Source organism: Nyctereutes procyonoides, unplaced genomic scaffold (genome assembly GCF_905146905.1).
Source record: "Nyctereutes procyonoides isolate TBG_1078 unplaced genomic scaffold, NYPRO_anot_genome, whole genome shotgun sequence".
Taxonomy (NCBI): domain Eukaryota; kingdom Metazoa; phylum Chordata; class Mammalia; order Carnivora; family Canidae; genus Nyctereutes; species Nyctereutes procyonoides.
In genome coordinates, this window is record NW_026575045.1 from 231,614 (window position 1) to 244,714 (window position 13,101).

At 36.5% G+C, this 13,101-nt stretch overlaps 1 protein-coding gene across 1 annotated transcript in view; it reads left to right on the forward strand.

Moving 5' to 3' along the window:
* The window catches only part of ENPP1 (ectonucleotide pyrophosphatase/phosphodiesterase 1), a 73,557-nt gene that overhangs the window by 26,901 nt on the left and 33,555 nt on the right, over positions 1 to 13,101 (forward strand). The window contains exons 2-6 of the mRNA XM_055324660.1: positions 5,704 to 5,776; positions 7,535 to 7,651; positions 8,469 to 8,594; positions 9,491 to 9,551; positions 11,738 to 11,835. Of these exons, the coding sequence (XP_055180635.1) occupies positions 5,704 to 5,776; positions 7,535 to 7,651; positions 8,469 to 8,594; positions 9,491 to 9,551; positions 11,738 to 11,835 (475 nt within the window). The remainder of the gene's footprint in view (positions 1 to 5,703; positions 5,777 to 7,534; positions 7,652 to 8,468; positions 8,595 to 9,490; positions 9,552 to 11,737; positions 11,836 to 13,101) is intronic.

Here is a 13,101-nt window from a genome sequence, read left to right on the forward strand (position 1 = left end):
TTTTGTTTTATTTTTGTACTTACCCGTAGAACTTAAATACAGCTCATACTGCAGACACTGGGACATTTATTTATTGATGGAGGAGGAAATCCCTTTTTCTCCAAATTTCTCTTTATCAAGTATTTTTTTTTAATCACCATTCTCTCCTTTGCTTCTCTCTACTGTGCTATTTGTGTGTTAACATTTTTTACATATTTCTTCTGTAGCTCTTGTCCCTTTTCATCGTAATCATTAATTTCCATGCCCTCCCCCCACCAGCTTCATTTCTCTGTCAGGATGGGAGTTACTAGTTACTTTTATTTGTCTCTGGCCTTTAGCAAAGGGAAGGGACTGGGTACAAGTAGACACTCATATATGAATGAATGCTCAATAAAGAATAATACATGTTATATTAATGTCACTGTATTTGAGGGAATCTGTGTGAAAAAAACTGAGTGCTTTCTTTGTATCTATTTCTTTTGGTTCACTAAATGTCCAAGAAAGGCCTAATTATTTAAGTACTCCAACTGAAGAAGCAGGAAATTATCAAATAAATATTCTCCTGATGTAGAGGTAAAACATTCCAACAATTTACTTATGTGTCTGGTAGCTCCATGTGTTCAAAGATGAAATGTTTTGTCTCAAGTTTCTAAGAGAATATCAAAATATGAAAAGTACCTAAATTGATGTAGAGGTGAAAATGAGTAGTGAATCTTGACATTGCTTTAAAAAAGAATTTATTTGAGAGAGATCACACACAAGAGGGAGGGAGGGGCAGAGGAAGAAGCAGACTCCTGTCTGAGCAAGGAGCCCGAAATAGGGCTCGATCCCAGGACCCTGAAATCGTGACCAGAGCCCAAGGTAGACACTTAACTGACTGACATCACAGATTGCTGATTTTCAGCTCAATGATTATTTGTCCAGCTGAGCCATCCAGGCACCTCTGACATTGCTTTCTTAAACTACTTTGAGAAGAGGTTAAAATTGGATTAGATTTTATAGCTCTGAAATTTCCTACTAAAAACTGTTCTGATTGGATGTTGTGCAACACAGTAGTAGATGATGTTTCATCTTTTAAGGATGTGATTATAGATGAGAATTAATTATTCCTATTGTCATATTTTTGTTTCATTTCCATGCTTTGTATTATTTGTGAGAGGTAAATCTAACATCTTTTAGCAATGAAGAAGTAATAAAAAAAATCATGCCCCTTCTGCAGCTTAATAAAAGATTAGAGACTTCATATACTATGTATGTTTTAAACTTATACTTAGTATTCATTCATTCATTCATTCATTCATTCATGGAGCCCAGTGCGGGGCCTGAACTCCCAACTCTGAGATCAAGAGTCAGATGTTAAAATGACTGAGCCACCCAGCTGCTCCAACTGAGAATTCTGTGTATTTCAAATTTCTCTTTTTATTCACATTATTGCTTTTCAGTAAAATTTTGTAGTTTTCATCATCAAGGCTTTAGAATTATTGGATTTATTTTTAGACATTTTTGGCTGCTAAGAGCAGTATTTTTCACAAGGCATTTCCATTGGTTGTTACTGTGTGCAGGACAGGTAGTGACTGTTGAACGTTGATTTTTCCCTCACATTGTAACTCAAAATCTGATTGGATTACCCACCTCGTTATTTTTTTTTTTTTAAGTTGACTCCTTGCCCACCAAGGGGCTAAAACTCAACATCCCAAGATCAGGAGGTGCATGCTGTATGGACTGAGCCACCCAGGCTCCTCTAATTCTTATGATTTAAATGCTTACCTGTGATCAACTCTTCCCATACTTTTCCTCAAGATGAGGCTTAATTGTAACAGAACCATTGGCAAGTTTGTTTTATGTTTAGTAAGAATAGTATGGTTGTTGGTAATATATCTCCATGACTAAATTTCTTACAGCAATGAGGGAATGTGTATTTTAAGCCAATACCTTTCAGAATATAAATAAAGTTCTCCTGTGATTTTTGTTGGTAAAAACTTAACTGTGATTACTAGTAAAAGTCCTGGAACTTTCAGGTCTTCTTACTCCAACAAGTATTTTATGCCAATTTCAGATTTCTCCTTTTGATTTCATCTCCATTCCAAACTGTCCCACTTCTGAGAATGTAGACTCTGAAATTCCTTTCAAGTTCATAATTTCCATTCTTCCTCCTTCTTTGCTCCCTCCCTCATTCCCACTCTCACTTTTGCCTGATGCCCTATCTTCTCTCAGTTGTCAAACATCTGTGTCCACATGGTCCCAAACCTGTTCAGCCACTGCAGTCACATTTTGACTCTTGTAAGCTTCTCTGCTCTGTTTCCCTTGCCTTTGCATCTCCCCATGCCATGTTATCTTTTGGTCATATCCTTTCACTCCCAGCCTTGGAATTTCAGGTTATTTGTGTCCATTAGAATCCATGATTTTAGGTTCAGCTGGGCTCCCAGAGCTTGAAGGTCTTTCTACTCTTCCCATCTTGACTCAGCCTCCTTTGTTACCATGGCTTTGCAGCCATTCTTCATTTGTGATATCCTGTGCCTTCTCATTACAGAGCCCCAACTAGACTTCTTCATTCCCAGAAGATATTCTTACTTGCCCAAGGAGATTGAGGGGGTCCACCATCAGCTGCTTCCAGCTTCCTCTGTCTGCATCTCAGTTTTGTTTTTTAGTTTCTTCTTCTCAGGCCTTCTGACATGCCTATCTTTGAGGCTAACCTCCTGAGATTGTGTAGATTAAACTGACCTTTTAAGGCAGTTTCTTAAAATGAACTTATTTCTTGGTTCTTGTTTGTTTGTGTATTTATTGTGAAGACCAACATTTTTGAAATAGGCAGCCTTGGACAGCCATATTGCCCATGCGTGAGAGCACAGGCACCCCTAGTTTTGCATGACTCCGTGGCATGCTCAATTTCAGTAACCACAGTTTAATAACACCAGTCCCCCAACAACATGGATCATTTTAGTTACTAAGATTTATTGTTAACTGTAAAGAGTTGCACAGAGTAGGGTCTTTGCTGCTAGCTTTTTCAGCCTGCAAATCACTGTGTAAATAACAGATGTGTATGGTGGTCTGTGACCAACTGGCTTTTTTAAAAGTCTGTGAGAGGCATCTGGGTGACTCAGTGGTTGAGCATCGACCTTTGGCTCACACAGTGATCCCTGGGGTCCTGGGATCGAGTCCCACATTGGGCTCTCCACAGGGAGCCTGCTTCTCCCTCTGCCTGTCTCTGTCTCTCTGTGTGTGTCTCTCATGAATAAATAAATAAAATATTTAAAAAGTCTGTCAGTGATAGGTTACTATGCATGTGTTGGCCAGTTCACAGCCAGCAAAGCAAGTAGTTATGTTGCTTCTTTGTCTGCCGGTGGCAAACGTACATGACATTTTATAAAAATGTATAATTTAAAGAGAGTATTGGCCAATAAAGATGAAAATTGAGTAAAGGCAAAAAAAAAAGTGATAACGCCAGAAGTGAAATTCAGTTCAAGTGTAGATGAGATTATGGAAGAAAAAGCCAACTGTGTGCATGTTAACACTGCCTCTGGTTAGCAGACTCCAGCTATGCAGCCAGAGGAACTTACATCAGTTTCCCTCATTTTAGGCTTTGCACTTTTAAGTATTGTGCAGTATCTCCAAGACTTCCTTTAGTATGATTTCTTGTGCTAGTGTCTTTTTCTCTGGGACATTCTTATCCTATCCATCCACCACACTCCTCACTATGTCCATAAACTCACCATCACTAAGTTTAGAAAGGAATATGGCAGGGTGCTGAGGCATGGAAAAGATTCTCATTCTGTATTGTAAGCTATATGACAAGAAAATAAAGCACTGTTCAAACTATTCTTATAAATTTATTACAATGAAAACTTTAATTCTCCAGGTTTTAAATTACAATATACTAAATACAGATTAGTTTTACAATTGTTTATTTCCCTATGTGACAATAAGAGTGTTTAGTGTTTTTTGATAGAGACGAAAATTACTTTTCGTATGTTTGTGTCAATTTATACTACCATCAAAGGTTCAAGGCAATCTGTTAGTGCTCTCTGCTGGTGCCTTGTTCTGTTTGCCATCATTTACCTGTTTGTTGAAGCTCTTCCTCTGATGGCTCCCTATTTTGATGGACATAGATACACTTAGGTTTTTGGTTTCCTAAGAAAAAAGCTTCACTTAGACCCTGTTGTGTTTGAAACCCACTAAACTCTTGCTCTCTCTTCCTTTACCCTCATTTTCTTCTGAAATAAATTAGACCTGCTGATTCAGTTTGCCATTTCCTTTCTCTTTAGTTCTTGTAGTCACTTGACATTAGGCACCTCGAGGACAAAGGTCATGTGTGTTTTACTACTGAGTATCCAGTACCTAACCTGGTGACTGGCATATATGGTCAATACTTGATATGTTTTATTTGAGGGAGTGAGTTCAAAAATGCCCGTACCCAGCATCCACCCTGTCCCATTTACTCATTCCTCTTGTTTCTATTATCTCTTTAGCTTGGCTTTTGGGAAACACCACTCTACCTGTCCCCATTACATCCATTCCCCTTTGCATATTCTTTGTTCTAGCTAAAGTAGGCTGCTCATTCATTTGCTGCCTTCCACTTCTTCCTTCAGACATCCTAATGCTGGCCTTCCTCCTAGAAGTTTGCTTCATCATTATCACCTATCATGTCACACCATCATTTTCCCCTTTCAGAGCCCCGCCTAAGGACTTTCTCCATGAAGTCTTCTCTGATCCTCTCTCCAACCACTGCAACTTTTCTCCTTCTTTAAACAACCTTGGAACTGCAGCTGCCTCCTTGGACCTGCCAAATATGAGCCATTTATGCTGTTATATTTATCTTTTGCCACACAAATAGAAGCTCCCTGAGGTATCTCTCCATTCTTTCCTGTGCATAGCAGTCTTTACACATAGTTGGTACTGAATGCATAGTTTGTTGGATTTTCCTGCAAAGCAAGACTCCAGGGAGCTGTCAAGGGAACTCCATTCCAGTAAAAATATTGAGAGTTGTTCTCTGGATTTTTTTTTCTCTCTCTCTCTAATTTTCAAATAAAAATTCTATTTGGTGTATCTGCTTATTTTAAAATGTCAAAGGCCACAAGAGTGGAGAATGAGAAAGTGGCAAAATGTTAGAGCTGGGAAGATTTTTAGATATCATGTAGTCCAGCCCTTTGATTGTATAAGTGAGTAATCTGATGTCTAGACTATTGTAAGTGATCTCCCCCAAGTTGTACAACCAGTTTGTGGTGATGTTTGGGCCCACATTGGAGTTACCCAGCCCTATCTAGTTAGTGCCTGTTCCCATGAGCAGCTGTGGGGCACGGGGCCTATGAGGATATTGTTTAGGTTTATGTAAACTATATAAAGGAAGCATCTAATATTCTCATGTTGCCTTTTATGGATTAACAAATAAGAAATTGAATCTCTAAATAGATTTTATTCCTCTCTCCTTTCCTTAATTAGTTCAGAATTCTCTGACTGGATTAATTTGCATCAACTGGGAAGTTTCTGGAAACATTTTCAATGGCACAGATTTGTTTGCTAACACTTGAATAAACTTTTTCTTGAACTATAACATACATACAGAAAAATGCACAAAGCATAGCCATGGAATTTGAATTTTTCACAAAGCACATGTATCCATGTGACCTGCACCCACATCAGGAAACAGAGCTGCACCAGCAAGTTTAGAAACATTTGACTAAATAAAAGGATTTTGAAGCTATATAATTTTCTTTTTTCTCTCTACAGGTATTGTCAGTCTGTGTGTTAACAACAATTCTTGGTTGTATATTTGGTTTGAAACCAAGCTGTGCCAAAGAAGGTAATTACCACAGTAATGAGTGTGCGTGCCTGTGTACATATGTGCACATGTATTGCTACTTAGACTTCTTTAGAATGGATTGAGAAAAGTGTTATGTCCTGATCTATGGGTACTCCTTAGTTACTGCAGATTTCATGCTGGTTTGAGCCTTCTTGAAGTTTTTATTATTATTATTATTTTAGCTATAATATTGTATTTACTTGCAAAACTTCATCCTAAAACAACAAACAGGGGCTATGACCAAAAAAATTAACCAAAGAGAAAACCACCAAAACAACAAAAAATAAATTAAGAACGGTGAAGCAAATAGGCAAATATGGCCTAGAGATTCTGGTGGTGTGCCCCTGGAGCCCTCTCCCTCACTTTCTCCAGGGACTCCTAGGACACTCTTTTTTTCACAAGGAGTTAGTTACTGAAGCAGCCCTACAGGGGGTTACTAGGTAATCACTTAGCATCATTGGGCGACCAGAAACTTAATGGTTACACGCCCTTTCGGCTTTTAAAATTGTCGGCCTTGGTGGTCAAAAGCTACAATTATTCCTTTTTTTCTGTTGGATTTGCATTATTTTACAATGGATTTTTTTCTCACCATCCTGATTTTTTTTAGTCATCTAATGAAAACCTATCTTTTTTCAGATATCTAGTAACAAAACATAAAATTATTGTTCTTAATAAAAAGTTTTCCTTTCATATCCACCATTTATCCATTTAACAAAAACTTGCTAGTACTAACTATAGTCAAGCACCTTGTAGGGTGCTGGGCAAAATCCACATGTGGTCTTTGTTCTTAAGAACCTGGTAGTCTGGGATCCCAGGGTGGCTCAGTGGTTTATCGCCTGCATTTGGCCCAGGGTGTGACCCTGGGGTCCCAGGATTGAGTCCTGTGCTGGGCTCCCTGCATGGAGCCTACTTCTCCCTCTGCCTGCATCTCTGCCTCTTTCTATGTGTCTTTCATGAATAAATAAAATTGTAAAATAAATAAATAAATAAATAAACATCTTAAAAAAAATAAGCTGGTAGTGTAGTATGACACTGGGATATTAACCAAATACTCTGGTTCAAATGGAATTAAGTGACGGAGTGGAAGGACAAGGTTTTATACAAGCTTCAAACAAGGAAATCAGACCTTGACTGGGGAGTTTGGGCACCAGGCTGGATCTGAAGGTGAAATGGGTATTTTGGATGATGATGGGAGGGGCAGTCTTGCAGAACATTCGCACATGGACATTACTTCTTTTATTTTTAATTTTTTTTCCATTACTTCTTTTATATACCAAGACTGGGGGGGAGTTAAGTCAGACATTCTTTCTCTTTCTGAAGTGCTCAGATAATCACTTTTAAAATCTTACCTCACAAAACAAAAAACAAAACAAAAAAACAAACTTTACCTCACGTTTTGAGATTTTAGAGAACTTTATGGCTGTGTAAGCCAAACTTCTCAGAGCATAACACATTCAGAACAAGTCCTTATTCTGACTTATCTTTACCGTGCCATAAGGATTTAAATCTTATCAGCCCCAGTTGGGTTTGTAATAAATTTTAAAAGTCCTTTTTTCTATGGCAAGAGATAAAATCAAAACTCTATGCCTTCTGTTGTACCACTTCCTATGTATATTTATGAAAATATTTTTAGGTAACTTTATTACCCCAATCTGTGTTTTCTAAGGTAGGATTTGATTTTATCTTAGGTATATTAGTTGATGTTTGCTTTGTGTTTCTATGATCAGAAACCTCTAACTTGTTATTCAATATTTTCAGTTAAAAGTTGCAAAGGTCGTTGTTTTGAGAGAACATTTGGGAACTGCCGCTGTGATGTTGCTTGTGTTGACCTTGGAAACTGCTGTCTGGATTACCAGGAGACGTGCATAGAACCAGGTAAATAAAAATGTTCAGGGCAAAAGATGGGGCCATGGGCATTTAGTAAAAGATCAAGGAAAAGTTCTGCATCTTTTAGGTATGTGATTTATCTAACTCATTTGAGATTTTTAAAAATTTGGCCTTGGTATTTCCTTAGAGAAAAAATTTCATGTGTTTTGCCTTTGTTCAACACTTGAGGGCTAGCAAAACTGTGCTTGTTTTTAATGTACGCTGAAAGCCAACATAATCTAATTTGCACTTAAACTAACCTAAGGTTGCTTGAAATATATGAATCTTTTCAGTGTGGGCTCATTAAAACACAGTTCTTAGATAGCCACTTCTTTTTATTGAAGTATATAGTTGACACAGAATGTTACATTAGTTTCAAGTATATGTAGATGTTTACTTATACTTCAAAATAAAACCATCAGAATATGTAAATTTTCTGTTTGATTTGGACTTCTCTACATCTGACATGGGTATTTAATATTTAAATGAGAATAAACCAGATTGAGCTTAAATTTCAGAACCCTGAAAATGGCTGGTGGAAAAAAGCCAAGAAAGATCCATATATGATCTGATAATAATAATATTTGTCCATGTTTCAAAATGATGAAATTCTGGGTTCTTTTAGTGACATAATAACAATTACTGCTTGCATGTTTTCTATTAGTTCAGATCGACCACTGCAGTGGCAGATTCTGTGAGTAACTATAAGTTATGAAAGAGCTCATTGTGTCTCATGGATTGTTCTCCAGAAGAGAGGCATTGTGTGTCCACTTTAGATGTATTCAATTTGGACCATAACATGGATTTTGTTGTTGTTTGTTTCTAGAACGCATATGGACATGCAGCAAGTTCAGGTGTGGTGAGAAAAGGTTGTCCAGAAGCCTTTGCTCCTGTTCAGATGACTGCAGGGACAAGGGTGACTGCTGTGTCAACTATAGTTCTGTATGCCTAGGTGAGGTTTCCAATGCCCATCTGGTTCCACAGCAGCCGGACATCCCCCTACATGGTGGCGGGGTTTTGCATAGGTGTCGTTTTTTTACATTAGGAGCCATATTTATTACATTAGGAGCCATATTTATTGACCAACTATGGTTAGTTATGGTTTACTTTATTAAAGAAAAATTCAAACGTGAATAGAGTATGCAAAGAATCTTGTACCTATCAATCAGTTGAAGAATTGCTATTATCTACGCACAGCAAATCTCATTCTATCTATAGTTACTCACTCTGCCGCTACCACCCCTTCATGTTATTTTGATATTAGCTATACATTTAATGATGCCTTGTGGAAAGATGACTTCTGCTGTCCTGGCTATCATGTCCCAGGTTGCCTCGTAGTAAATGAGGACAGTGTCTGTCTGCCACGTATTGAAAGAATAGATCTGAAATTACTGCCCATGATTGTAGGGTATTATGTAAACTGATGCTATTGTGATGTCTTGTCCAAGTGTTACAGGATTCTTTGAAATTAATATGAAGGGAACTAAGACATCAAGGATTTAGTACTAAAATATGTTGGGTGGATAAAAGGAGGGCTATAAATTTTGGCTAAAAATATTAACAACTAAAGAATGAAAAAGATGCCTTTAAGTTCTCACAAATTCAGTAATATGTTGTAGTCTTGCAATTATACATTTTTTTCTTCCTGGTATCAACTGGCTCTTATTTTTTTTTTCCATAGGCTCTTATTTTGCTTTCTATATTTGTTGTATTTCCCTAAAATCATGCCACATATTACCTATATATCTGGTTTATTTTGTTTTGGAATCTGTCATTGCCTCACAACATCACAATTATTGTTAACTGTTTAGTGTGTTCAACTTGTTTTATTTCTTGAAAATACTTTAGGAGAGAAAAGTTGGGTAGAAGAAACATGCGAGAGCATTGATGAGCCGCAGTGTCCAGCAGGGTAAGATATTTTCTAAGATACTATTCTTTTAAGGTACTATTTTTTTTCTCTTTCCAAGTTGAAAAGATAATAATTCATTTTTGGTTCATTAAATGTTGTTTTTAGTCAGGCCTTGTGTCAGGCACTGATGGTGTAGAGTTGACTATGGAATGACCTCCCCCCTCTGGAAGCTCACAGAAAAAGAGAGGCCATGACTTTAGGTTTTAGTGTTTGTAAGCATTGAGTGGAAATCTTTTGTCCTTCTACTTGGGAAGGAAGGCTTTTTACTTTCATTTATAGCTTTAAGAGTTAAACCTTTGGCAAATTACTTTATAGCTTCCTTTTTATTTTTTGTATTTTGGCTCACTTATAAATTTTGGGAATAAGCAATGTGTCTATCAGAGAATATTACATAATTTTTATAATTTAGGGATCACTGGGTGGCTCAGCGGTTTAGCGCCTGCCTTCAGCCCAAGGCGTGATCCTGGAGTCCTGGGATCGAGTCCCACATCAGCCTCCCTGCATCGAGCCTGCTTCTCCTGCCTGTGTCTCTGCCTCTCTCTCTCTCTCTCTCTCTCTCTCTCTCTGTGTGTGTGTCTCATGAATGAATAAGTAAAATCTTAATTTTTTTTATAATTCATATTTGTTCTTTTTGTCCTTAAAGTATTTTGCACAGTGTCTTATGTGTACTAGGTAGGTCATTGAAACAATTTGTGTGGAATTCAAAGGGGGGAGTTTTATGAAGATGTTAGATATATTTATCTTGGCTCCACTTGAGATCTATTACCTCATATAATTTGAATTATTCATCTTCAGAAATACATTTTTACCTTTTTAAAATAATGATATTTTTCCAAAGGATGAAAATTTTAAAACTGTACTTTTAGCTTACGTTGTTTGTGTATATAATTTATCTTTGCTTTATACAATGCATTTTTTTCCTTTGGGATGAGAGAGTACATTTTTTTGGAAACAAAAGTAATAGCAGGTGCAAAAACTAAACCCTAACCAAAAGATTAAAACAGAAGAGACTTTTTTCAAAGGGAACTCTCTTATACCTTAAGCTGTCTTTTTTTTTTTTTATGATAGTCACAGAGAGAGAGAGAGAGAGAGAGAGAGAGAGAGAGAGGGGCAGAGACACAGGCAGAGGGAGAAGCAGGCTCCATGCACTGGGAGCCTGACGTGGGATTCGATCCCGGGTCTCCAGGATCGCGCCCTGGACCAAAGGCAGGCGCCAAACCTCTGCGCCACCCAGGGATCCCCATCAAGCTTTTTTTTAAGTCCGAGGTATATTGGAAAATTTAGATTTAGTGAATTTTGAATCTTTCTTTCCCTTCTACATATTGATCATTATTTTTGATTTGTAATGTCGATCTTTTTAGTGGAAAAAAAATTCCTTTCTTTACAATAAGATTGTAATTTAGAACATGTGTTATTATACTGGAAGTTACCAGTATATTTATCTGGTGGCACAAGAAACTTATATTTTATGTTGCTTGAATACAAATGATTTTATACAGTTCTAGACTATTGAGACCCTATGTAGCTGATTCTGGAATCTTCTGAGCTATGGTGTAAGTAGTTCTCAAATCTCTCTACAAAATAGTAGTATCTTTCAAATTTAGTAAATTTAAAAACTAAATATTATATATAATTTATCTGATATAAGGTACCATATATTAGATTCACGTAGAAACAATGTCAGGAAGTGGTTGCTCAGGAAAAAACTTAATGGAAGCAAAAACATAATTTAGAAAAATCCTATTTATTAATATTTATAGTCCTACAAATTGGGAAAATATTATTATATTTTAGTAGCATTTGGCCCAGTTTTTGGAATAGCAGGGACTGTGAATGATATTCTCAATACGGTGGCTCAAAATGGTAGAAGTGTTTGAGAAATACTATTTGATGATGTATGTATATATCATATATATACGTTTGGAATGTATAAGCACATATATATAAATGTAAAATCTCCTTTATAAGGATGCTTGCTGAGCTTGTAAGTTTGTTTATTTTTTTTTATTTTTTTATTTTTATTTTTATTTTTATTTTTTTTAGTTTGTTTACTTTAGATTGCAAAATGATCTCAGGGAGAAGTCTTCATTGGACTTTTGCCAAAGAGGGAGAAGAACTTTCATTGGATGTGTGTGTGTTCCTTCTGCTTCTTTATACATTTGTTTCTTTTCTTTCTCATTACCCAGGTTTGAAATGCCTCCTACCCTCTTATTTTCCTTGGATGGCTTCAGGGCAGAATATTTACACACTTGGGGTGGCCTTCTTCCTGTTATTAGCAAACTAAGTGAGTAACTTTGGAGTTCCCTGTTGGAGGTGTCACCGTTTTCAGTGAACTAGATGAAGCAGACAGTGGTTTTGTTTTGTTTTGGTTTGGTTTGTTTTTTTTTGGAAAAGTACTGGCAGAATGTGTTTTACCAAACATCTCTATTGCGAAGTAGTTGAACCTGATGATAAGGAGCTGGTTTCCAATATTGTAATTACATTGAAGCTGCCTTTTAAATACTTCTAAGATAATATGGTTATGTGTGTGTGTGTGTGTGTGTGTGTGTGTGTATACACACACACACACATATATACATTTAGATCTCTATAGGCATGTATGTATTTTTTTCTTAGAATTTTTGGTTTCATTTTGTGGAAAAATAATAATTACATCTTAAAATAGAATTTCAAAAACTGAAAGTATTTCTGATATCATTCTAGTAATGTAGACACTGAATATTTCCCAGTTATCCTATAGTATCATGTAGCATCCTTCCAAATTTCTTTGCCTCATACAAAGCCTTAATTTAATGATTGTCCTATAAGTTGATGCAATAGTAGAATGGTCTTTTCTTGGTATTAATGCTAAAGTTTTAAATCAAGTTAACCCCCAGTTTTATGGGTGCCAATTTGCTCATTATCGGTGATCAGTAGTTAAGCATTACAGTATAATACAAGACTGAAATAGAAGCAAATACAGTGATTTTAGTGTTCTGGAATTCTAAAATATTTATTAGACCCTTGAGTACTCGAGATTAGTTTAAACATTAAAATCACTCTCAGTAAATACACATGTGCATTTATTTTGCTTCTTTTATGACAAAATAATTTTGGGAAAACTTTTAAAAAATTCAGTTTTTAATTTCTACCTAGAAGAAAATAATTTTTATAAATAATCATTTGACATGAAAAAGTCCATAGCAAAAAGCATGCATGGGCAAGGAAGGCTCTGTTCTTATCAGTTAGGCCCATGGGCTTTGAAGCTTGAATCTAGTCCTTTGCAACCATTAGGAGGAAAGATTGTGGCACCAAACATGCATCTTGAGTTCAGAATTAAGGAACTGTAGCTACCTATATGCGAAATTTAAAAAGAAATCAGTACACAATTAGCCTAAGCCCCAGCTTCGCATAATTGGGGAACATACTCTGTAATTCTGCACTGTTTGGAAGGCATTGAGATAGATCGACACATGCCAGTTCAGGAACATTTTTAGCAATGATGTACTGAAATGCTAGAATCATTAGTTTATGTGTTCTTTTTTCAATAGTAGAGGCAGGAGAAAGGAGC